This window comes from Saccopteryx leptura, chromosome 3 (genome assembly GCF_036850995.1).
Source record: "Saccopteryx leptura isolate mSacLep1 chromosome 3, mSacLep1_pri_phased_curated, whole genome shotgun sequence".
Lineage (NCBI taxonomy): Eukaryota > Metazoa > Chordata > Mammalia > Chiroptera > Emballonuridae > Saccopteryx > Saccopteryx leptura.
Window position 1 is genome coordinate 107,036,419 of NC_089505.1, and position 25,837 is coordinate 107,062,255.

At 48.1% G+C, this 25,837-nt stretch overlaps 1 protein-coding gene across 1 annotated transcript; it reads right to left on the bottom strand.

The window, feature by feature from the left end:
- Positions 1-296: 296 nt before the first annotated feature.
- Positions 297-25,837, bottom strand: SPOCD1 (SPOC domain containing 1). The gene is given in 16 exon segments (XM_066372641.1): positions 297-940; positions 1,443-1,629; positions 1,902-1,991; positions 2,548-2,683; positions 2,979-3,129; positions 3,332-3,464; positions 6,284-6,409; positions 7,949-8,065; positions 8,181-8,340; positions 9,334-9,424; positions 9,749-9,809; positions 10,455-10,631; positions 11,466-11,507; positions 18,199-19,535; positions 19,538-19,571; positions 25,748-25,837. Coding segments are annotated over 16 exon segments (3,576 nt in total).

A 25,837-nucleotide genomic window follows, 5' to 3' on the forward strand; every position in this document is an offset into this window, starting at 1 on the left:
ACTGGCCAGGTTGCCTCCTCCATCCCAGCACTTTAGCTTTGCAGCTATATCTGTGCACCAAAATTCACAGGCACACCCACCCCAACCCACATCTGGCCAAGCCCAAGGTCATTCTTGCCCAGCCAGCAGACGCACGCAGTCTCAACTTTGTTAAAGTCTTTATTGAACCAAAAATCAACGATAAGCAGTTCACAGAACAGGAAACTCAAAAGGGGGAAGTGGGTTGAGCTGGTCCTCCCCCTCCTCTTCCCCTGTCTCTCCCTGGAATAGCTCAGGGTTTGGCACTGGTGAAGAAATTAAAGCCTCTCTTCTGGTGGGTAATGAGGGTCATGTCTCTCTAGGGAGGGACACTCAGAGCCAGTTCCATTTGTTGGGCTCAAAGAGGAGCCAGGGGCTGGGGCAGGGGGCTCTGGAGCTGCAGGGGGCTGGCAAAAGAGGCCAAGAAGTCCACAGGTTGCAGGTGACTGAGGAAGGAGCTCCTGGCCTGCAGGCCTCAGGGAGGCTTGGAGCTGGTGGCTCATAGTCACCAGGGATTCAAGATGCCGGAGCAGGGTTTGTTGTGGACAGAATGCCCTGTGGAGGTACTGGCCATTGCCAGCTGGTGCTACTGAGTAGGGATGCCAAGACTGCACTTGCTCAGGACCCTGCCAGGTGTCAGGTTCTTCCCACAGTCTCCCCCTGCCTCTAGCAGGCCTCTGCCAGGTACAAATGCCCCTTAGAGCCTGGTTGCCTTTGTTCTGGCTCTGTTGCAGGGTATCCCCTGAGGGATGGGAGTCCTTCAGAGCCATATCTGGCTGGTAGCATCTTATCTTCACTTTTTTGTTGAAGGAAACCATCTTGCGAACCTTCCCCAACAAGAGGCTGGACTCTGCTGTCTCTGGAAGCCCTGACTTCGGGAGCAGCACAGCCAGCAGCAGGCTTGAGTGAGTGGTTTCCAGGCCTGGAGAAGGAGAAGGGAGAGACCAAAGGCCTGGCAGGAGAGAATGCAGAGCTCCCCAGAAGCTTCAGACCCCCAAGAAGAGCTTCACAGCCGTGAGGTGGGGGGCTCATGAGATGCTAGAGAAAGTGGGAAGATGAACCTGTCTCAGGAGATTTGCTCTCATTGTGGGAAAGGGTTCACCTGGCTGAGGGTAGACAGGGATGGTCTGACCCTACCTCAGTTTGCTCACCTGTGAAGTGAAGAAACTAAAGTACCATTCCACTAGGATTATTTTGAGGAGTACCTGAATTCACAAGTAAGCTTTTAGAACACTGTCTGATGTGTAGCAAGCGATATACAAGCATGAGCTACCGTTGTTTTTGTTATCACATTTTCCTGTCTCATAAGTTCCCTTCTGAGATGTGCCTGCCTCCACAGACACACAGGGGGCTGTGTCAACAATGCCCCATCTGGTCACCAAGTATGGGGAGGCAGGGTCTGGCATGGACATCGGGATACTCACCTGGGCCTCCAAGACAGCGCAGTCTGGTAGGCAGGGGCTGGAAGGCAGGCAGGGGCAGCAGGACCACCCTCATGTGCTCCACAGCTGCCAGGCCGTGGCACTGCTTATTGTTGAGGTAGGAGTAGAGCAGGTGGCAGTTCTGGGTGTCCCGAGCCCCCTGTGGGCACAGTCTGACCACACAGATGTCCTGCAGCCACAGGAAGGAGAGCAGCTTTAGAAGTCATCCTTCACTCCTGCAAACACTCCTGATCTCATCTAAACCCCTGTGAGGAAGTGTGTCCCCATGTTCTGGAGAAGGAAACACAGGGACTTGCCCAGGTCACACAGTGAGCCTGCGGTCAGTGGGAACTAGACCTGAATATCCTCCACGAGGCCTCTACTCCCAAGGCAAAGAAAGGGAGCACAGGGCCGGGGATATAGCGCTAGCAAAAGAGGTGGTGCCCCAGGCTGGACAGTTACCTTGGCCTTGGCTGCGCTGATGTTGGCCAGAAGGTCCCAGATGGTATTGGGGGAGATACAGCCTGCTGAGCGGATCACCTTGGGCAGGTCCTGGGGGCAGGTAGCATGGTCAATCATCCCCCTAGATTCCCACCCACTCAGGGCAGACTCAATACCAGCCACCTGAAGGCCACAGCCTGTGGTGAGGAGGATGGGCAGACAGTCTATTAAGACCTCCAGTGGCTGCCCAGGAAGCTCTAATTGCCCCTGGTGGCCTATATAGCCTATCCTGGCCAATCTCCTACAACTTCTCAGAAGCCCCTCCCTCCTCTAACTTCCCACCCTCATTCCACACTTTAAGTTGATTGTTAGTCACTTAACAATCACTCTTAAACTCTCCTCTCAGCCAAGGAGGCACAGCCCTGTCTCCTGTGTCCTTCCCTTATGCACTGGATCACAGGGAGTCCCTGACCCATGGGCGTCTCTGCAGGAGTGAGGCTGGTATTTCATCTGCCCCATGTCTACCTAGTATAGGGCCAGGCACAGAGACGGTCTTTGAGTGAGAATGAATGAATGAATGAATGAATGAATGAATGAACGAATGAGTGAGGAGCTGACTGGGCTGGCCAGTATGTGAGGGAGTCTCTGGCGAATAGGGCAGTAGTACCATGATAAGCTGACCACTGCATCCTGAGACCAGCTGGGCCTTGGCCCGGAACTGCTTGATGGAGAACATATCCAGAGCCCCCTCCCAAGGTGGCTGACTGGGCAGGGCCTTTGTGGGGCCAGCAGGCATCTGGAGCCTATGGGGAGGAAGAGAGGGTCAGGGCCAGGCGAGCAAGTCACCAGGGCTTCCCCTGGCACCTCCTTTTCAAAGAAGGCCCGGTGTCCCCACTGTGGGTGCTAGAACACTGGGCCAAGCATGGCGGTATGCAGGGGGAAACCAGCAGGCCAAAATAATTAGTTCCACTGCACAGATGGGGAAACTGACACCCAGAGAGAAGGTGAGAATTGTCCAAGGCCACATAAGAAAAGTCCACACTGTATCTGCTGTCCTGGCAGGTGGCTTCCCCCACCTCCCTGTCCCCAACCCCACACCTGTTCTGGGGCTCCACTGGAGGTTTCTCCCCAGCTGGTGGCATCTCTAGAGAGGACACAGAGGATGGAATTGGGGCTCTCTGGAAGACATTCTCCTCCACCCTTCTGTTGAATTTGGAGGAGCCTGGCAGCTCACACGAGGGTTTCCAGTCTACAAACATCAGAGGCAGGAGCTGAAACGGGCAGTGAGCCAGCCTGAAGCCAGCCCAGGGCTTTAGAGCCAGGGTTTAAAACAGGTTGTTTTTGAGGTGGCCTGGCACCTTATTCCCAGGCCACGCCCCCGTTACTGTCGAACCCCACACTCAGCCCCCGCCTGCCCCCCACTCCTGTGCTCTTCCTGTGTCTTCCACAACCCTTGTAGCTGTGGCAGCCGGGGTTGAAGAAGTGCTGCTCACGCTGCTCCCGGCAGTCCTCTTGCTGCTCCGCGGAGTCCTCTGATACGACAGGCCGGGCTAGTGGGCTGCAGTTCCCCGTCATCATGGGCCCCTGCGAGGCACAGGAGGAGAGGGGGTAGACTGGACAGGCAGCTGGGAAGTCAGGAGCCCTCTATGAGGAGAAAGCCTCAGGGATGTGGTTTTATTTTTCCAAATGATATATTTATTTGTTACAAAAGTACTCCGAACTTATTAAAGAAAATTTGGAAAATACAGAAAATTTAAAAATTTAAAAAAAAAAAATCACCCTTTGTCCTATCACTCAGAGACAACAGTTAATATCCTGGGTATTCCTTTATAATAGTTTTTCGTTACACAGGCTTTAGGGATCCTTTTACTAAAATACTAGGATGAAATATTCAGCCTGTGCAGGCATACCTCAGAGACACCACGGCTCGGTTCCAGACCACAACAAAAAAGCAAGTGCTGTAATACTGTGAGTCACATGCACTTTTTGGTTTCCCAGTGCACACAAAAGTTGTATTTACACTATCCTGTAGTCTATTAAGTGTTCAATAGCTTTAGGTATAAAAAAAAGTGTACATACCTTAATTAAAAATACTTCTTTGTGGTGAACACACAAATCAATGTACGAATGATGTATTATAGTATTGTGCACTTGAAACCTAGATAACCTTATTAACCAATGTCACCCCAATAAATTCAATAAACATTTTTTTAAAAATAAATCAAAGTAAAAAACATGGGAAGACACTATGATCATGTATCTCAATGTCACCGAAGTAAATTTGAGATTCCTCAAATAAAGCAAACAAATAAAAATTACCTAATTGTTTAAAAATCCTAGTTAAAAATCATCTGAGCCTGTTGGAAAAATGGTGCCAACAGACTTACTTGATGCAGAGTGGCCACGAACCTTCAATTTGCAGGGGGGAAAAGGCAATATCTGCAAAGCACAATAAAACAAGGTATGCCTGTATTCTCTTTTTGTCCATGAATTACAGCAGAGGCACCTGCATGATAGATAGTCCCTGTAAATATTACACGGATGGGGTGGATGGCAGTGCACACCCATCACCACAGCTGCTAGATGATTGGGTCATTTCCAGGTTTTCACTATTACAAACAGTACTGAAGATATCCTTGTGCAGAAAGTATTTTCCTAAACTTTCCATTATTTCCTTAGGACAAGTTCTCAGAAGCAGATGACAGAATCAGGGAGAACGAACAGTTTTAAGACTCTGGATGCCCATTGCCAAATCATCTTTCCTCCTCATAACAGAAACAGCTTGAAACACAAAACAAACATTGCTTTAGGAAGATTCCACATTTTTAAACTCCTCTTGCCCTATAAACGACCTCCAGAGTAATGTCAAGCTTAGGCTCTGCAGTCAGATAGCCTGGCTTCAAATCTCAGCTCCCTCTTTGCTAGCCAGGCAACCTTGGGCAAATGGCTTCAAGATCCTCACCCAGGAAATGGGTATCACCTATCTTATAGGTCATTGTGAGATTTGAATGAGGCATTGTTTGTTTGTTTTTAGGTGAGAGGAGGGGAGATAGAGAGACAGACTCCCACATGCGCCCGACCAGAATCCACCCAGCAACCCTGTCTTGGGCCAATGCTCGAGTACCCAGCTATTTTTAGTGCCTGAAGCTGACACTCAACCAAGCTACTCTCAGTGACTGGGACCATGCTTGAACCAATTGAGCCAGTAGCTGCAGGAGGAAGAGAAGAGGGGGAGAAGAGGAATAGAAGAGGGAGAGGGAGGTGGGGAGAAGCAGATGGTCACTTCTCCTGCCCAACCAGGGATCAAACCTGGATGTCTGCACACCCAGACCGATGCTGTATCCACTGAGCCACTGGCCAGAGCCAAGGCACTGTTTGTAAAAGGAACACATGGTAGGTGTTTCCATAAGGAGTAAAGACTGTTGTGTGTTATTTTCCCTCTCTACTCTGTCATGCCCTTGCTCTTCCTTTCTCTCTCTCTTCTCTCCAGGTCTTCCTAGCTGTACCCCTACATTTACATCCAATCCATTCAGGGAATGCAGACTGGTTTTGGTTGGGGAGCAGCCACACCCCTGAGGGCTCCTCTCTGCATAGGCAGCAGCTCTGGTTGTCAGCCTGGATATTAGTTGGGAGGAGCAGGGATTTTTGTCTGTCACGTTCACTGGCCTTTCCGAAGTGAACATGGCTCAAGGGGCCTTCCCGCACTCCCCATGCTGGACGTACAACTGATTAGACTAGAGTAAACATCTGACCCACAGGACCCTCAACAAAAGCCAGAGACATCTTCTGAGAGTGGCTGAAAGGAGCCATGGGGGAGCTCTGACAGCTGCAGAATGCTGAGCTGTTGGGTTCACTGACTGCGGGGCTGCTATGCCACCATGTTAGGCCATGTGCAAGACAGAGGGGCCAAGCAGGAGGAAGGAGCAGGACAGACATGAGGATGGTGCAGATTCCCAGCGGTAAGAGGACATTCTGTACCAACTGCCCTGCGATCTGGGTGGTTCCCTGCCTGGAGCACTCCTAAGTCGTCCTGCTGAATAGAGCAAGCCTCTGTTCCTTACATGCACGAAGACAGTGCCTCGAACAGTGCTACCTGGTATCTGGTCAGAAGGTCTCCAGTTTGGAGAAACTGCAGTGATAGGACCGCTCACATAGGGTCCCTCGGGGTTAGACCAAAAGGAGGGGGACCAGCACTGAAAAGGAGCTGCCAGGCCCTGTATCGGCAGCTGTCTCGCCCCGTGCTTACTTGGACCCTGTGCGGTAGATCATTACCGGGCTTTACAATGAAGGCTGTGGGCCTCAGAGTAGTCAGGTGATTTGCCCAAGGCCACACAGCTGGTGAGGCAAGGAGTGGGGTCCCTGGGCACAGGCCCTGCCCAGCTCCAAGTCAGGTTCCTGCTTACCACCAGATCCTCCAGGGTCAGCATCTGGTCCGTATCCCGCAGGATTTCGACTTCACCTTTGTGGGTCAGTTTGGAGGTTGGGAGGCTGCTTGGCTCCTTCTGTTGCTGCTCAATGATCTCCAGGCCCTGGTAGGGCAGAGCAGCCCAAGCTCAGCTGGTGTCACGGGTCTCCAGCCACCAAGAACCCAAGTGCTCCCTGGCCTTCCTGAGGCCCCTCTCCTGTGGTCCTCTTCCCCGCCAGCCCTTTCCCTTCCCCACACTTCTGCTTCTGCCATTGCCCTCACCTGGAGAGCCCTCTACCCTCAGCCCTACCTCTCCACATTCCACTCATTCACCTTCCAACACAAGCCCTGCCTTCTCCAGGAAGCCTTCTTGAAGTTCACCTTTACCCACAAGTCAATTCTGCTTCTGACTGCACTCCACCTTCTGTCCTGGGAAGACTACAGGCTCTGAGTGCCAGCTGGACCATTTAAATAAAGACCCACAAAGTAATGTTGGGTAAGTATTTTCCTGCTCTAAGCCTCAGTTTATCTATTCTCTAGGAATTACAAGCATTAAACAGCATATGTAGAGTACTTAGCCTGGAGCCTAATTCATAGTAAAGGATACTTGTGATTCTTATTATTGATCAACACTATCCGATATGAAATGTTCCCTGAAAACCTCTCTCTCCCCTTCTAACCACCGTTGGAGAGCAGAGGTCCTATCTTCCCTGGTGGAGCTGGCTTCCTGGGCATGGGCTCTGGTGCTGCTGCCCAGGGCTCTGTGCTTAGAGGGGCCCCATGCTTAATGTTGTCATCACCTTGGAATTCTTAATAGTTGTTGAACAAAGGACCCTCCATTTTCATTCAGTATCGACCCCATAAATTATGCAGCTGGTCCTGCCTCCTAGTACCCCACAGTACCTGGACAGAAGTTCAACCTATAGTGGACAGATTCACCTAATAGGTTCTAGTTATTAATTCTAATCAGTTCTACCAGTGTCTACCAAAACAGGAGCCTTAGCAACCACCCCATCCCACTGGCCCCACTCCCTAGATTAGTCCTTCCCTCTCTCAATGGGCCACAAAAACCACTACACAAGCATCCCCAAAGCTGGCTCAGTGCCCACGGTTTCCCTGTCCCTGAACAGTTCCCAGGTAGGGGGAGACCAATGGACCCAGGGTATATGGGGACATAACCGTGAAATATAGGTGTGGCAGGGTCCCTCACCCCACCTGGGGCACCAGGAAGACTTCCAGCCTTTTCTGGGGCTTCTGATCCTGGACTGAAAATAGAGGGACCACAGAGGGTCTATTCCCCATGATGGTGGATGTCAATCACAGACCCAGAGTCTGGACCATCATCCCCAGTCACCCCCTCCCAAACCCAGTACCACAGAAAAGCAAGTGGAATACAACACCTCTCGGGCGTGCCACCTCCCTGCCCAGCTCTCCACCCTGATCCCTTTCATTTCTGCCTCTTCTCTGAAGTTTTCTGGTGGAGTCTCTCTGGCTTTCTCATCTGCCTGCTGTTTCTGTTTCCTCGTTTCTGAATTTCTCTGTCTTATATTCCCCATGTCTCACCACCTTCCTCCTCGCTCTGCTCTCTCTCTTCCTGCTCCACACTCACATCACCCCTCCCACACCCCCTCCTCCCATGTCCTGACATGACCCAACAGCTCACCCTTTTCTCCTCCTGGTCCCGCCAGCGGGCCAGTTCTTGGGGGGCCAGCTGGAATGAGTTCATCCGCACCAGGCCGTGGGGAGCGATGTCTCCATGAATCACTTTGAGAAACAGGTCCTGAAGGGGCAGGGGCCGGGGCTGCACCACATGGCTCCGAAAGCCTCCACCCCAACATCCTGCCAAGTCTCTGTGCCTCCGACGGGGGCCCAGCCCAGCACAAAGTCCTGCTCACGGGGTTCCTGGGGTCGCGGAGGTTGAATAGCAGGCTGCGGTACTTGGCCTTGTAGTGGCAGTTGGTGGCTTGTGTCAGGTCGAAGAGGGCTGCCTCGATGCCAGCAGCGATGCCCTTTACCACCTCCACACTTGGCACCAGGTCTGGGAGTTCCTGAAGGCTGTGGGGGCAAGGGCAGGGCTATGACACTGAACTGTGAGGTTATCCACCAGGCACTCAGCCCAGGAGGGACAGATATGGGTGGGAAGCAGGTTCTAGGCCAACTCCAGTTTCTATTCAGAGCATTTTCCTATGTGAGCCCACTAATTCTCACCCCACCTCTGTGAGGAATAAGTGTTATCATTCTCCATTTACAGAAGGGGTAACTGAGGCTCAGAGAAGAACAGGGGCTTGCCCAAGGCCACCTTATTAGTGGCAAAGCAAGATCTGACTGCTCAGCTCCCGCTCCACCCCTGGCCAGTGGAACTGAGGGATGTATAAAGCGGAGGAAGCCTGGGAGAGGGCAAGGCATCAGCTGAGGCAGAGGGCAGAGCTTAGCCCTGGTTGTAATCATTTTCCTGCTGGGTGCCTTTTGCAAAGTCCTGCCCTCTCTGGGCCTTGGTCTCACCATTAGTAAATGAGAGCTGTGGGATCAGATCTCTGAGATGCTCCCACCACAAGTCTCTATGTCTGAAAACATTTGCTGTGGGTGACATCCACAGGACCTGAGCAGACGCCGAAAGCAGCAGTGGCTTAATGGGAAAGCATCACCTTGAAGCCAGAGAGACCCAGGGTCAAATTTCAGCTCTCTTCTCACTCTTTGTGTGGGCAAGTGCGCTCACGGCTACAAAATGGGTTAGACAGACACACAGAAGCCCTTAGAACAGCGGTTCTCAACCTGTGGGTCGCGACCCTGGCGGGATCGCCTAAAGCCATCGGAAAATACATAATGCATATCAGGTATTTACATTCCAAATCATAACTGTAGCAAAATTACAGTTATGAAGTAGCCACCAAAATTATTTTTTGGTTTGGGGTCACCGCAACATGAGGAACTGTATTGCGGGGTCACGGCATTAGAAAGGTTGAGAACCACTGCCTTAGAACATGGCACAGCCCAGGGAGGCGGTGGCAGCCCATCGGGATATCAGGGACGCGGGGAACAAGGCCTTACCGATTCCACAGCACCTTCTGTAGGACCCGGACCACAGTGTCCCGTACCCCCATATCCAAGGATAGCTTCTCCTTTTGGAGCTGAAGCTGAGCTGTGGGAGGGAATAGGGTCACGGGTCACCATGGATGCTCAGGGGCAAGGGGAGGGAGCGACTCCCTGCTGAGGGGCTTAGGCAGGCAAAGGAGGGGCCCACTCTCAGGAACCTAGTCTCCGGATTTGTCTGAGAGCTCAGCCCAGGCAGCCAGCAACCCCAGCCTCCTTAAGAAAGAACTACAGCTGATTGGAGGGGGGCAGGGGCAGGACAGAGAGAAGACATATCCAGTCTTCCAGATACTGTTGGGCATGAGCCCTGTGCAGTCCCCACCAGACCCTGGAAGAGCGGTGGCAGCTGAGGTCACCCTCCATGGCCCCTGACCTGAGTCCTCTCCCCAGTCTTGTTCACCGGGCTCCTCCTCTTCAGCCTTCACTGGGCCCCACTGTGGGGGAGGGGTAAGGACATGAGGCCATGTCTCTGGGCCCAGCTTCCCAGCCTCCCAGCTCCCCAGGGACACTGCTTCTTCCCCCAGTCACACCCCCATTCCCACATTCTCCCTGACCGCCATTCCAGGGAAGAAGGCCATGTGATGGGGCAGAAGCATTCACCCCTGGACACTCAGCACAGGCCTCCTGAACAGGAAAGCCCCTCCTGCAAGAATATGTGGGGGAGAAATGGGGTCCTTGAGGGTCAGGGAGCCACTCCAAGATGGTGGAAGGGGTCAGAGAGGCCAGTCAGAGAGGCCACCGGAGCCCCATGCTGTCCCTCCTGAGGGAAGCAACTAGAAGAACTTGGGACGGCCAGGAACAAAGGCGGGCGACTGCTCCCTCTCCAAATGCTCTGGAGGCCCAGACCCTGGCTCGCTCCAGCCAAGCTCCTGAATTCAGCAGCACAGGAGGAAGAGTACACGGACCGCCCACGGGCCAGCCGGACAGTGGTCTAACCCTCGTGCTATTGCACTCGGTGTGACCATGAACAAGTCACAGCATCTCTCTGGGCTGCAATGGCATCTCTGTGAATCAGGTGTGAAGGTGTCTCTCTCAATGGGATTAAGCAGCATCACCAACATGAAGAAGCTGTTCTGTACCTGGCACCCAGTGGGGCCCCGGGCCCTAGGCCTTTCCCTCCTTTTGGGCCTCGGGGCATGTGAGGCTGAGCTGGCCTCCATCATGTTCTCCAGAGCCTCCAGTTTTGGAGGCCACAGCCCCGCTGCCTGGCCATGGCTGACGGCCCCCAGGAGGTAGATCACTGCCCCGGAATCCAGCTGCACGGGGAGAAGAGCACTTCAATACTGAGCAGTGTGAACGCCGCTCCTCCCCTCAGAGCGCTCACCTGTGGCTGTTCATGTCGCTCTTCCCCACCAGACTGTAAGGTCCATAGGACAGGGGACATGTCTTGGTCCCCACTGTATTCCCAATGCCTACAAAAGGCCTGCCACAAAGTAGGTTCAATACACGCTAGCTGACCGTCTGGCCTGTATCCCAAGCAAGGAGCCTGTCTTCATCACGCCCTCGCCCCCTCCCCTCTCACTCTCAGACACACTTGGAGTTAACAGGACCCTCTCACCTTCCTGACTAGAGGCGCATCTTATCAGCTGGGACATTTCACGGTGCAGAGTGGGTTTTGGCCTTCTAATGAGCTACAGAATCTACCCTGCTCTCCTTTTTGCTGTGGTTTGCCAGGAAGCTCAGTGTTAATTCTGAGCCTCACAGTTGCACCTTTCCAAGATCGGTAGAGAAGGAGGGGTTGTTGAAACAAGATTTCCTTTTCTCCTTCCCTTTTTCTTGCTTTCTTTAAGCTTTTATTCCATTTCAAGTATGTTTTGATTCTTTTAATTTGTTGCAAGCTATGGGGAATTATTTTGAAAGCAAATGGGTCTGAAAAGTAATCCTTGAATAAATTATCACGAGTGGTCAGATTCCATAGTCTGGGGGGAAACTGGAAGTCTGAGCTCCAGCATCACAGGAGGAAGTGGGGAGCCCTAGGGTGCCCTAGAGGGGGACAGCTGGGGGCTAGGACTGCTTCTACTGTGGAGGACCCCCCCACCCCACCTGGAGAGAGGGAGCATGAATAGCAGGAACAAAAAGTTAAAACGTACGTAATACACATGTTTCACCCCATGGGGTCTTTTCATTTCCTCCTTGAAGAGAAAGAGAATGCAGAGATTAGAATGCAGGACCCATTGACCCACTGCAGGAGTAATAAAAAGACACTCAGAGGTGAAAGATGTAGTCACTGTGGCATTTATAACAATAACAACAACAACAAAACTGAGTGCAATCTAATGTCCATCAAAGGGGATGGTTAACACAGTCATACATCATACTATGGATTCTATGTGGCCATTAAAAAGGTGAGTCATAGTAAAAACTAACATTCACCAGGGACTTAGAAGTTAGCTGGCCCTGGAGGAGGCACATCCCACACGATCTTATGAAGGTCTCAGGATAACACTATGAGGTATGTATTATTTGTACCCCCATTTTATAGATGAGGAAACTGAGGCTCAGAGAGGATCTGAAAAGTCCCATTGCTACTAAGCAGCAGAGCTAGGATTAGAACATAGTTCTGTCTGATTTCAAAGCCCAGGCACTTAACTGCTGAGCTATGCAGAAGCCCTGACTGATGTGAAAAGATGTCATGGTGTACTATTAGGAGAAAAAAAAATGCTGACAGAATAGTATTTGTTGCATAAGCCCCTTTATGTAAATATATATTTATAGATGCATAATAGAGGTTATCTCTGGGGAATGAAATTCCAGGGGGACTTTTGCTTCCCACTTGTAGACACTTGGGTACTTATGTTATTCAAAATGAGCACATTTTCCTTTTATAATCAGAAACATTTCTTTTTAAACTAAAAAACAAGTTCAGAACAATGTATGTTGCGATCTACCACTTGCGTTAAAAAGATAGAATTTTAAAATTTGTATTTGCTTGAATCTGCATCAAGTATCTCTGGAAGTGTGCACCAGAACCTAATAACCGAGGCTGCCAATAGGAAGGGGACTGGGAGCTGGGAAGAAGACCTTTCACTTTTCTTTTTTAAACCATGGGACTAAATCAGCCTTTCAAAAAAATAAATTGAGAAGGAGGGGGTAATAAACAAAATGGGGCGTCTGGGAAGGAAAGCAGGAAAGATATAAGACTAGCCCTTCACAATTTAAAACCTTTTAGCTGGCCCCGTTTCAGGGGTCTGTATAGTAGTGTTATGAGGCTCCAAATGACAAGCAGCTATCAGACCAGAAAGCCTTTTAGATACTGGGTTTATCAGACCAGAATACAAACTCTATATGTATAACATGTTTAATGAAACAAAAGGAGTCGGACATATGAGCAAAATGCAAAAGAAAATTTTTTTTAAATGATCAAGTGGGCCTTGGCTGGTTGGCTCAGTGGTAGAGTATAGGCCCAGCGTGTGGATGTCCTGGGTTCAATTGCCAGTCAGGGCACACAGGAGAAGTGACCATCTGCTTCTCTACCCCTCCCACTTCCCCTTCCCTCTCTCTTTTTCTCTCTCTCTTCCCCTTCCACAGCCATGGCTTGATTGGTTCAGTGCACTGACCCCGGGCACTGAGGATGGCTCCTTGGAGCCTCACCTCAGGTGCTAAAAATAGCTCAGTTGCAAGCTTGGCCTCAGATGGGCAGAGCATCAGCCCCAGATGGGGGTTGCCGGGTGGAGCCTGGTCAGGGCGCATGCAGGAGTCTGTCTCTCTATCTCCCTCCTCTCACTTGGAAAAGGAATAAAAAATAAACAAATAAAATAAAATTTAAAAAACAATTAAGCAGATTTGGTTGGGAATCAAATGCAACTTCTGGGAATGAAAAATCTAATAACAGTAATTAAAATGAAAAATTCAATATATAGCTTTAATAGCATATTAGACAGAGCTGAAATAAGTTAGTGACCTAGAAGATAAATTAATAAACTATTGAGACTATTCACAACACAGAAACTGTGAAACACAAAGAGACACAAAGAACAGAGTGAAAAGGGCTGATTAATCTAAAATTCCAGAAGGAGAGAGGAGAGAGAATGGAGCAGAGGTAATATTTGAAGATATATGGCTAAGGATTTCCTGAATTGATAAAAGACAACAATTCACAGATTCAAAAAGCTGAATGAATTTCAAACAGGATAAGTAAAAGTAAATCTGCACCCAGACAAATCACCGTGAAATTGCTCAACACCAATGATAAGGAGATCCTAAGAGCATTAAAGAGAAAAAATAACAGCTAACACTTTAATAGCACCAAAAACCACAACCCCATGAGCCAGGTACTGAAATGATTATTGCCCCCATTTTACAGAAGAGGAAACTAAAGCACAGAGAGGTTAATCAGCTTGCCTAGTGTCACAGAGCTGTAAACCAGAGCTAGGATTTAAATCCAGGCAGTCTGATTCCAGAGGCCACAACTGTAACCACTACTCTATAATGCCTCTCACCAGAAGGCATTTTACTTACAAAGGAAAGGCAATTAGACTAACAGCTAACAGATAGTAATAGAATGGTATTTGCAAAGTGCTTAAAGAAAATAACTATCATTATGGACCCAGGCAAGACCTTTTCTGAGAATGAGGCTAAAATAAATATATCATAGAGAAAACCAAGTTACTGGTTTTTTGTTTTTTTTTTATAATTTACCTTTTCTCAATAAACCAAATGTTAAAGGATAAACCTACTGCAGAAGAAAGAAAAATTACCCCAGATAGAAAAGCTGAGAAGCTAGGAGGAATTCTGAGCAAAGAAAATGATAAATATATTGTGAAATCTAAACAAACATTGATTTATGATACTATAACAACAGTGTGTAATTTGTGGGATTAAAAAATAACTTAGGACCAATTCACTGGCTAACAACACTACATCAATTGGGAAGGTTCATGCTCAGAATTAAAGCATCCCAAGATTCTTATATCATTTCAGAGGAAGATAAAGATAGTAATTACCTGTATACTTTGACGAGTTAAGTATTTGTGTTAAAATTTCTAAAGTAGCCAGCAAAAGAATATAAACAGGACATAGAAAACTTCCAACCTACTAGAGGGATAAAGAATAGAATAAGAAAAAAAATTAATCTAAAAGGAGGCAACAAAAGGGAGGGAAATCTAGAAAATTTAGGATATATGAAAAGCACAAAATAAGACACTAAGTTAGATTCAAATAATTACAACAAATGTAAATGGAGTAATACTTCAGGTAAATAAAAATAATTATCAGATCTTTTAAAAAGAAAACCCAATTATAAGATATTCATAAGGCCATTTCTAAAACACAGCAATGCAAAAAGATTGAGAGAGAAATGGAATAATATGTGAACAGGCAATTACCAACCAAAATACAGTTTTGTAGCTACATATATTAATATCAGATAAAATAGACTTTAAGGAAAAAAATAACTAGAAGCAAAGACCTTACTATGTAGGGCTCCAACCTGCTTCCTGTCTCTAGACCGTGCACCTGCCTGCCCTCCTCCTGGTATTCTCTTCCTACCTGTTCTACATGCTGGACACCTACTTCCTTTGCCCAGACCCAGCTCAGAGAGCCCCTTCCTCTGCCCCACCCTGCCTTAAAACCCTCCCACCCACTGCTCCCCAGGGAAGATGCAATTGCCCTCTGGGTCTCCAGGGTCTTCAGTCTGTATCGTGACTTTCTGGTGACTTGTCTCCCATGTCCTGCTTGTTAAACAAATTATAATAAAGTTCCATACAAATCTAACCCCCTTAGCCAGGCCTTTGGCAGCCTGGCTCAGAGCATGGATTCTGAAGTCTTATAGGCCTGGATTCAAATGCTGGCTGCACCACTTACTTGCTGTGTGATCCTGAGTAAATCACTTACCTTCTCTGAACCTGTTTCCTTAATCAGCAAAGCAGGGCTATTAACACTGACCTTTAATGCTATGGTAAGTATTAAGTATGAGATGTTGACATATATGAAGCTCTTTGTATACAATAAGAAGTCAATAAAAAGAGCTATTCTAAGGTTGCTCATTTGTTAGAAAGACATAGTCCTCCCTCCAACCTCCTGACACTTGGCAGCTACACACAGGACACCTGAGGGGAAACCTGGGGGGGGGGGGGCAGAGAAGCTCTGTCCCTCCCTGATTGTGGTGGGCAGAGCAGGGGACTCCTCATGTCCCCTGCCACTCACAAAGCTGCTCTAGATGTCACTGGCCACTGTGGGGGCTCAGGACAGAGAAGAAAATGGCATTTCACCCATCTCCCCATACCCTTGCAAGAGTTTACTTCAAGCCAGAGGAATACAACACAACCAACCTCACATACCAGATTCCCAGCAGTTCTGGGGCCCAGCTGACTCCCCATTTCATAAAAAAGAAAACTAAGATTCAGAGAATAAAAATCTCTCTTCTAAAGTAACTGAGCCTGACTTTGAATCCCTCTGTCTGCCCCTGGCACAAGCCAGGCTGCCCAGGAGAAGGTAGGAGGGCCCTAAAAGGGGCTTCAGACCAGCTGGACACTATGCCCACACCCTACTCAGCCCTGACCTCAACCACCCACCCGTCCCTGTCATGCCTGGCCTCAATTCTCCTGCAGCTGGCACCAGTTGCCATGGCAACCGGTTATTTGGAAAGCTGTGGGACGCCAGACTGTGCCGCAGAGTCAAGGATGGTGCCTGGAGGCCAGAGCAGCCACGGCTGCTTCCAGTCAAGGCAGGTGGACACCTGGCTCTCCCTCAAGTTCAAACTAGCCCCTCAAAATGCTGTGGACCCAGGAATCCCGATTCTGGGCACCTGGCCCAAGAAACTAAAGTGAAATGCGGAAAAGCCAGATGCACAGCCATGTTCACTCCAGTGTTACTTAGAGCAGGACAAAACTGGATGTCAATAGCAGGTAACATTGTTGAGCATTTTTCTTGCACCAGGCACCTTGCTAAATGTCAAGCACATGTCACCTCATGCACCTCACCACCACCCTATGAGATGTGCCAGAGAGATGATGTCACTTGCCTTTATAACTCAGATAGTAGCAAAGCCAGGACCCAATACCAGTCTGTTGGCCTCGAGGCTTTGTGCTTTGAACCTCGCTAAAGAGACAGGAAATGAGAAAAGGAAGTCCCAGCCCATCCTCTAGTCATGGCAGGGCCTATGACAAATATGTCTGTCACTGCTATGATACAGGACTCAGGGATTCACCAGAGCAATAGGTATCACCTTGAAAAAAATGAACAAATACTACATACAGCATGTGAAAAATAAACAAAGTACAAGTCCCAGAACAATGAGGCGTAGTATGAGCCTACTTATCGATAAGAAGGCACGATATGTAGGTGTCCCCATATATCCAGAAGTTCAAAGAAAGGAGACTGGGAGGACTCTGTTAACAGTGGTTCTCTCCAGGCAAAAGGCAATGGGGTCGGGAGGCAATGAGAGGGATTTCCTCATTCTGTGCTAACAATTAATTGTGAAAAAAATATTTAAATACTAAAAAATCAAGTTATAAAATTTGCCACATGTGATCTGATTTCCGGGCAAAGAAAAGATATATATGCATAAGAAAAAGATGGGGAAAAGGACATATACCAAAATGTCAACAGGACATTTGAATGTCAACATTTTAAAGATTTTTATTTCTCTTTATTTTCTATGATAAATACACATTAGTTTGTTTTTAAAACTTAAAGGTTTTGAGTGATGCTTACAAAGACAATGTAATTGCATTCTAATGGAATTATATCACCAAATAGTGGTAAATCACAGATAGTTCACTGGTTCCTCTATCAGTTCTACTAATTTGTTGTTTGGCCTTGAACTAGTTATTTCATCTCTCTGAGCTTCAGTGTCCACATCAGTAAAATGGGTACATATCAATGGCATATACTTCACTGAGTTGTTAGGAAAATTGAAGATAAAGTGTTTAGAACAGTACTCATCATACAGAAGGCAGGCTAGATACTATCACTGACAGAAACAGCAGTAATATTCCCCAGTAGTGATCTTCTCCAGCAGGGAAGATGCACAAGTAGGCAGTGTGGCGAGTTCTCAGGACAGACTGCCTGAGCTATGTCCTGGCTCTGTCATTTACCAGATGTGTGACTCTTGGCCTGTGACCTTAGCTCTCTGGGCTTCATATAAAGATTCAATCAAAAGCGTCTAGCACACAATACATATTCAACAAATATGATAAATATTCGACTATGTGAGTGTACATTAAAAACAGGTAGTACCACCTTCTGCCTTTGGTGTATAAACATGTCAGCCATAATTATTAATAAAATGACAATTACTATAAGTAAAAGGACAATACAGGGAACATGGCCAGGCACTGACTCCCTCGCTGTGTGTGAACTTGAAGAATGTGGTGAACTTCCCTGAGCTTTAGTTTCCCTATCTGGAAATATGGAGCCAATGCCCATCTTATAGGGCTATTGTTGACACTAACACAAAAGCCAATTTAACATAAATTAATTTACCTTGTGCCATATTCTGTGCTAGGCACATTATTTTACACCATCATCCCATTTAATCCTCAGAGCAACCCCATTAAATTGAAATTAGTATTTCCTTTTTACAGATGAGGAAACAGAGAGGTTAAAATATATACCAAGGTCACTCAGCTAGGAAGTGGGCAGATGCATGATTTGAACCCAGGACTTACCAGCTCCAGAAGATACTGATCCCTCACAAAATGTCAGCAAAAGTAGTTTATTTTTTGTTTCCTGACTTGTTGGGCCTCAGTCATGTATGAAACAGGTGTGCAGGATAACGGTCACTAAGAGTCCATCCACTTAGCTCTATTAAATTCCACCACCAAGCACGACATTGAGAGACTGGCTGGTCCTTCCTAGCCCAACCTCTCAGCCTCAACTTACCAGTTTGGGGAAGACTCCCGGGCTGGATGCCGCTGCCTGGTCCTGGATGAAGTTCTCTGGGCTTCTGTCTGGGCCCTGGCCCTCGGCAGGGGGCACTGGGCCCCTCCCCAATTTAGCACACTTGGATCCTCTCTGCCCCATGAACGAGCCTGAGCAAGCCTTGCTGTCTGCAGACTCTGGGGAGCCAGCGGGGGTGTCCACGGGAGCCATGAGTCCTTGCCTCAGTCTCCGCCTGGACACTGGCTGAGCCTTGGTCTCCAGATCCTCCTGGTTGTATGCGGTGGCAGGGCCATCATCACCACCAGCCCCCAAAGTGACCTGCTCAGCTTCCTGCCACTCTGTGGAGGCCTTTCCAGACACTCCCAGGCACAGCGCCGGGCTCCGTGGAGGATCCTGGGCAACTGGCCTGAGGGTGTCCTCTCCACTGGGCAGTGAGAACTCGCCAGGGTCGTGCGGGCTGCCCAATTGGGCTCCATCCCCTGCAGCGAGCAAATATTTGACCTTCTCAGTCCCTGAGGCACATCCCACACAACTCCCACTTGAACCTCTTGACCCAGCCCCAGAGTCCTTGGGAGAAAGAGGACTGGAAAGGCCTCCCAAGGACTCCAAGTTAGCACCTTGGGGGGAATCTCCCACACCCTGGGTGTTGTCCCTACCAGGGTCCTGACCAAGCCACAAGAAGCCACCAACCCCCTCCTTACTCTCTGAGCAGGCCTTACACTTCTTGCTTTTCTCTTCTGCCCGCACAGGGTCTGGGCCTTGTAAGGATGGCAGTTCCCTTTGGGGGGGTTCTTCTTTCCTCAAGGTGGGGCTTCTTCCACCTTCTCTGACCTCTCTGGACTGGGGGAAGCTCGCCTTCTCCACCCCTGCTGGCCTCTCCCTGCCAGCCAAAGCTCTCCCTGGGAGACGCACAGACATGCTACAAAGATTCCTGGCCCATTTTTCATCTAAGATGTTGTGTAGAGAAATCTGGAGCCTCTTGGATGCCCAAGACCCTCCCTGGGAAGGCACTGTGGGCAGCTGGACGTGCAGCTCTGGGCCAGGCACCGAGTCCTGGCTTCGTCCTGCAGCTTGCAGCCCCAGGACCACCATGTGGGCCTCGGCCTCCAGGCTGGCCCCAGGAGCACCCCCAGCCTGGGAGCTGATAGTTCGATGGGCCTCTTCCCTGAGCACCCTCTTCCTTCTGCCAGCCCCAACTCGGGCCCCAGGGCTCGCCCGAGGGAAGGACACAGAGCTAGTTTCTTCCATGTCCTCCTGGAAAAGCCCACAGTTGCCTCGGGCACTGAGAACAGGGTCCTCTGTGCTGGAGCGCTCTGCGGCCCCTTCTTGAGACAGGTGGTCCACCTAAAGGAGCCAAGAGCAGAGAGTGGGCCCTGTGAGGAGACAGAGAAGAGACTTCATCGTGGAGGGCTGACTCACCGGACCACTGAGGACCCCAGGCCGTTAGGAACATGGGAGACAGCCTCCCTTCCAGGTTCCACCCTTCGGCTCTGCCCACTCTTGAGGCCTGGAGGTCACACAGGACCCTGAGACCGCACCCCATGACGGAAGCACCCCAGCAGGACCTGCACCCCACGCGAGGGAGCAGAGGCCTGCCACCAAGCAGCTACAGCGACCTTAGGGTCTTCCCATCTCTTAGGGTTTACTCTTTTGCTTAATTGGGATGTAATAGTAACAGTTACCAGTTATTAAATATTTACTTTTGTGCATTATTTCATTTCACACAGGTGAGGTCACTGAGATAGAGACGTTTAGTGACTCAGCAAAGGACACGCAGATAGGAGTGGAAGAGCCACATTCTCTCCGACCTAAGAGCCCCGCTCTAAACCAGTCCTTACAGAGCAGATATGGGCGGGGTTCATTCTCACCGCCTGCCCACACCCCACACAGGTTCCTAGGCCTGATAAAGGGAGTCCCCTACCGCTCAGGGAACCCGGCTCCAACCGTCCAGAAGCTCCCCGTTCCAGCGTTCTACCCCCAACTGGGAAGGGGGCTGGAATCACGTGACGCGTGGAGCCCTGGGTGAGGGGTGAGGGCGTAGTCTCCGATGATACGCAAGGGGCCGCAGCCCAGACGTGCTGACGTCTTGGCACCAGCAGAGGGCGCACTGTCCCTCCAGAGGGCTTCCCGGAAGAGGTGCCTATCCCTCGGGTTTCTAAAGCCAGATACTGCCTGAAGCCAAAGGTCCGTCGTCAAGGGCCTTGAATCTGTCTGAGAGTTTAAACTTGATCTTAGGGTGACGGGGAATTACTGAAATCACCTGAACCCCTAGGGAAATGTGAGAATCAGATCTGCATTTTCGCTTAATTATTTATGATTTTAATTATCTCAAAAATAAAAATATAATTCATATGGGTAAAAATGCACATTCAAAATGTAAAAGTTAGAAATAAAAATTTTTAAATATCCTTTTACTTCCAACTGAGGAACAACCTGGCTTTTTCCTTTTCTTTCTTTCTTTCTTTCTCTCTCTCTTTTTTCTTTATTATGTTGCCTAGTTTTTTATTTAAGTTACTTTCATAACTGTGAATAATGGGCTCACACTCTTGTTACTTGATTTATTAACATTAACGGTATCTACTGATTCCCTGCCATGGTGGTTTCATTAACCAGCCTTTTCCCTTTCTCCTCGCAAGTTTTTTATATACATATTTTTTTGTTTTTCTGTTGGTTACAATTATCACTTGAATAATAGTCTTAAATGTCTATTTCTTCTTTAGATTGTATTTTTTTTTCTCCTCTGCGCAAAATGAATAATTTCCCCTTCCCATTTCTGCCTTCCTCCATCAACTCAATTTTTACTTTTGCTTTGTCAAGGTTTATAGCATGTACTTTCTATTCTGTAAAGGTAATTCAGTTTGCCATACTTTGCCTGCAGATTGATTCTTAACATTGAAAACCAGATGACATCTATAACATTACTACTATGCAAGTATTTTTGCTGCCGAACTCAGGATCTGATAGACCTCACTAAGAGGAAGATGGAACTCCCGGCACTAAAACATGTATAATGTGAGACCATGAGAAGCTTCCAGGTTAATAGAATACTACACTGCAGTTAGAATGAATAAATTAGATCTATATATCAACATGGATGCATCTCAAAGACATAATGTTGAATTTAAAAGGCAAGTTCATGTTAATAAGGAAAACTGAATGCCAGGTATTTGGAAACTCTCTGTACTAATCTTCAATTTTTTCTTCTGTAAATCTAAATCTTTTCTTTAAAATATGGCACTACAAAGGGGAAAAAAAGGAAGCTGTTATGTAATCCATATTCAAAACTGTCAGGGTCACAAATGAGGTAAGATTTGAGATTGGATGTTACCAATGACATTCAACTAATGCTCTAAAGAAAATTTTTTTTTTTAAGTGAAAAGACCTCACACCATGGAATGTACTAGCTGTTGTGGCAGAGACTTGACCAGGTCCCAAGTAAACTATTATTCTGGTCCATTTGGATAATGGAAATCTCCTACCATTGGGCAAAGAATGGGGAGAGTGGAGGTGCTGTGAGCACCCCATGGTATGGGGGATAAATGGGCAGTGATAGGTAACACATATAGTGCTCTTCTGAGCCAGAGACTGGTCCAAATGTTTTACCTATCTTAATCCTATATTTACATATTTGAATTACCTATATTAATCCTTACACCGAGTTTATGATGTAAATATATTATTCCCCCTATTTTATAGACGAGGAAATAGGCACAGAAAGATTGAGTAACTTGCCCAAGGTTAGTAAGTGGTAGAGTTGGTTTAGGGACCCAGCCAGCCTCCCTTCCTCCTGATATTCTAAGTGTCTCATCATCATAAAAAGTAATCAAAGTAAAGTTTTGCCCAGGGTTTGGCCCACTGCCCTTTGCCAAATTCTTTGCTCTTTCTTCCACTAATTCATGATAGCTCCTCTTTTTTGCAGCCTGTACTTATTTATCACCAGGATTTACCTTTTCTTTTTTTTTTTTTAATTTTTGGTTGTTTCTTGCATTAAGCTCCTTCCATAGAAGAAGGAAACTGGAGAAAGAGCAACTTCATGGGAGGCTGCAGACACGATCCGTGTGTCAGATGGTTGCTTTAATAAACATTGAACATTTACTACCGGTTAGGACTTTTGTATATTATCTCATTGAATCTTCACGTCAATACTATAAAGTAGACATCATTATCCACTTTTCACAGAGGAGGAAAACTGGTTTCTGGAGATGAAGTGACTTACCTGGGATCATGCACTATCTAGGGAGAATCAGAGCTGGTGGTTCAACCTCAAGTCCAACTCAATCCAAAGTTCCTGCTCTAAACTATATTCCCATGAGGGCAGGAACCAGACTGAGTCTGCCTTTTTGTCCACTTATTTCACAGTACCTAATGTGATAGCTGTCATTTAGTAAGTAAGGAAGTGCACACACACATGTGGGAATAATACAGTGAGTGGCACAGTATCATGGAAGCCAAGGAAAAAGTGTTTGGTTTTTGTGTGTGTGTGTGGGTCCTTCTAATAAATGGTTTCTCTTGAAATAGGTTTACTGGCCCTGGTTGGTTGGCTCAGGGGTAGAGTGTAGGCCCCAGGTTCAATTCCCAGTCAGAGTACACAGGAGAAGTGACCATCTGCTTCTCCCCATCCCTCCTCCTCCCCTTCTCTTTCTGTCTCTGTCTCTTCTCTCTCCTCTCTCTCTTCCTCTCCTGCAGCCATGGCTCAAATGATTCAAACGAGTTGGCCCTGGGTGCTGAGGATTGCTCCATGGCCTCACCTCAGGCACTAAAATAACTCAGTTGCTGAGCGACAGAGCAGCAGCCCCAGATGGGTGGAGCATACCCTGGTAGGGGGCTTGCTGGGTGGATCCCCGTCAGGGTGCATGTGGGGGTCTGTCTCTGCCTCTCTGCCTCCCACTTAGTAAAAGAAAGAGGAAAGAAAGAAAGAAAGAAAGAAAGAAAGAAAGAAAGAAAGAAAGAGAAAGAAAGAGGGAGGGAGGGAGGGAGGGAGGGAGGGAGGGAGGGAGGGAGGGAGGGAGGAAGGAAGGAAGGAAGAGAGGAAGAGAAACAAAGAAAGAAACAAAGAGAAAAAAGGAAAGTTTACGTCCCAGAAAAGCTGAAAATATAACACATGGAGATCTAGATGTCCCTCGCCCATTTCATTCCACTGTTAGCATCTTACATTATTGTGGTACATTTGTCACAACTAAGAGACCAACATCAGTATGTCACTCTTAACTAAACTACAAACTTTATTTGAATTTCACCGGTTTTCCCATTGATGTCTTTTTTTCTGTTTCAGGGTCCCTGAAACACTACGTCTACCTGTCGTGTAGTGCCTGAAACTGTGTGTTTACTTGCATGTGGTGCTCTGGGACACATGGCTTTCAGCCGTCGTGTCTCCCCAGTATCCCTTGGTTTGTACTAATTCAATCTTGCCTTGTTTTCATGACCTTGACAGTTTTGAGGAGTAATACTCAGGCATTCTGTGGAGTGTTCCTCAAGCTGGGTTTCTCTGATGTTTTTCTCCTGATTAAACTGGTCTTAAGGGTTTTGGGCAAGATTGCCACAGGGAAGTGCCTTCTCCTCATATCATAACAGGGCATGTGATAGCCACATGATATCACAGGTGACAGTAACCTTCATCACATGGTAAGATAGTGTTTTGCAGACTTCTCCACTGCAAAGTTACTGCTTTAAGAGTTTTAAGATGGAAAGAAATAAGGTTTTCAAAGAGTATTATTAAATACTCATTAGACGTGGACAACGTCTCACATATGATGTTAAGCGTAGGCTTAATGCTAGATTCAATTAGGGAGAAGCTCTCAGTCTTGCCTCCCTAAAATGGACTGACTTTTGTAAATTGGTTTCTCCCACTGCTGGGGAGGGGGAAGGAGGACTTTAAAAGTTCATTTTCCACAGGTGCTTTTGTGACATTCTTCATCCTAGTTTACTAGCTGTGGAATCAAGGGAAAGAGAGACCTGATCTGGGCCCCACTGAGCAGCCCATGAACACCTGGGCGGAGAACAGAAAGTCACGAGGAACCACGCTTTCCAGAACCAGCCCCTGCCCCGCCCCTCGGCAGCAGGCTCCTCGGCTGGAGGTTGCTATGGCTGTCCACAGCTCCACTGAGACAAGCCTGACCCTGCCTCTGGCAGGAGTTCTCCAGTTTGCTGGAGGACATGTTCAAGGTTATTGACCTCATGAACTGGGAAACCAGAAGCAGACCCTCTGGTCCTGAAGCAAGAGGTCTCAGAACACAGTACATGCAACTCTGTGTCCCAAGGCTCGGTCCCTGCCTAAAGATGGACCTTGGGGCCACCAGCAGGGCTCTGATGATGTTTGCAGATGTCAGTGTCCCTTTGACCCCAGCTGCTGGGATCTTCTCTAGACACTATTGCTCCTCTTCACTAAGGTCATGCCCACTGCCACTGGACAGTGCACAGTTATAGCTGGGGATCCCGGTCAAGTGCACGGGCACTGCTGGGCCTCTAACAGAGCCCTCCTGAGATGCCGCTGAATATGGCTGTCCTCTAAGTCCTGGGCCACAGCTGAAATGATTGGATTTCCTGTGCCTCTGAGCTCCTAGTAGCTGAGGCGACAGCAGGTGTTCTAGGGCTCCTGATCCCCGCCCCCCCAAGGTCATGAACAGACACAGTCAGGAGTAAACCGGAGCTATGGCTGCTTCAGGCGGATATACTTGTGTTTATGAAAAGCAGACCTTTTCCAAGGCTGCCAGGGATTGCTGGCGCCCTGACCAAGCTGCTGCTGAACACACATCGTATCAGCCTGACTTATCATATTGATGTTGACCTGCTCACCTGACTGAGGTGGTGCTTGCCAGGTTTCTCCACTGAGCAGGTCACTCTGGCCCTCCCTTCCACACTGTCCCCTGAGGAAGGAAATCACTATGAGCAGCCCACACTTAAGCACTAAGGGAGTATGCACCACCTCCTTGAGGGTAGAATATCTACATAAGTTATTTGGAATTTTTTTTATGGGAAATTTGACTCTTCCTAATCATTTATATAATTTATTTGATCATTCATTCATTGTCATTCATACCAGCATGGACTCATGGATATTTTACTCTATACTTTGGGTTGTACTACAATGCTACTTTACTTTATTTTTGGTGCTCAAACTCTTCCAGCTTTGACCATTTGGAGCTCTTTTCCTTGGCTCCTGTGATCCTTGGGCACTCTGACATTATTGTTTGCGGGGGTGGGGGGTATATTTCTTAGCTCCTTGGAGACTTTTAACCCCACAGTTGTCAGATACTGGATGCAGGTGACGCTCACATCGACCCTCCTTCATTCCCTAGCTGTGCCTCTGATCACAGGGGACCTCAGAGCTGCTGGGCACACTGAACTTTAGACCTTGCCCTCCCTCCCTCCTGCAGCCACTACCCTGTAGGAACAGTGCCCTTTCCCCAGCTGAGTCTGCCCGGTTCTGGCCCCAGAACAGCTTTGTAACCTTAATAATGTAACTATATCCTCCATGTGTGTGAATAAACTTATTTAAAGGGTGAAACAAAACAAAACAAAAATCTGACTCTCAATTATCTTTGAAACCTACCTTATCTTCTCCATTCCTGAACTTTAGATCAATGTCCTTTTGCCTGAGACTGTTTTTATTACACACCCTCCCATCTGGCCTGGGCACCAT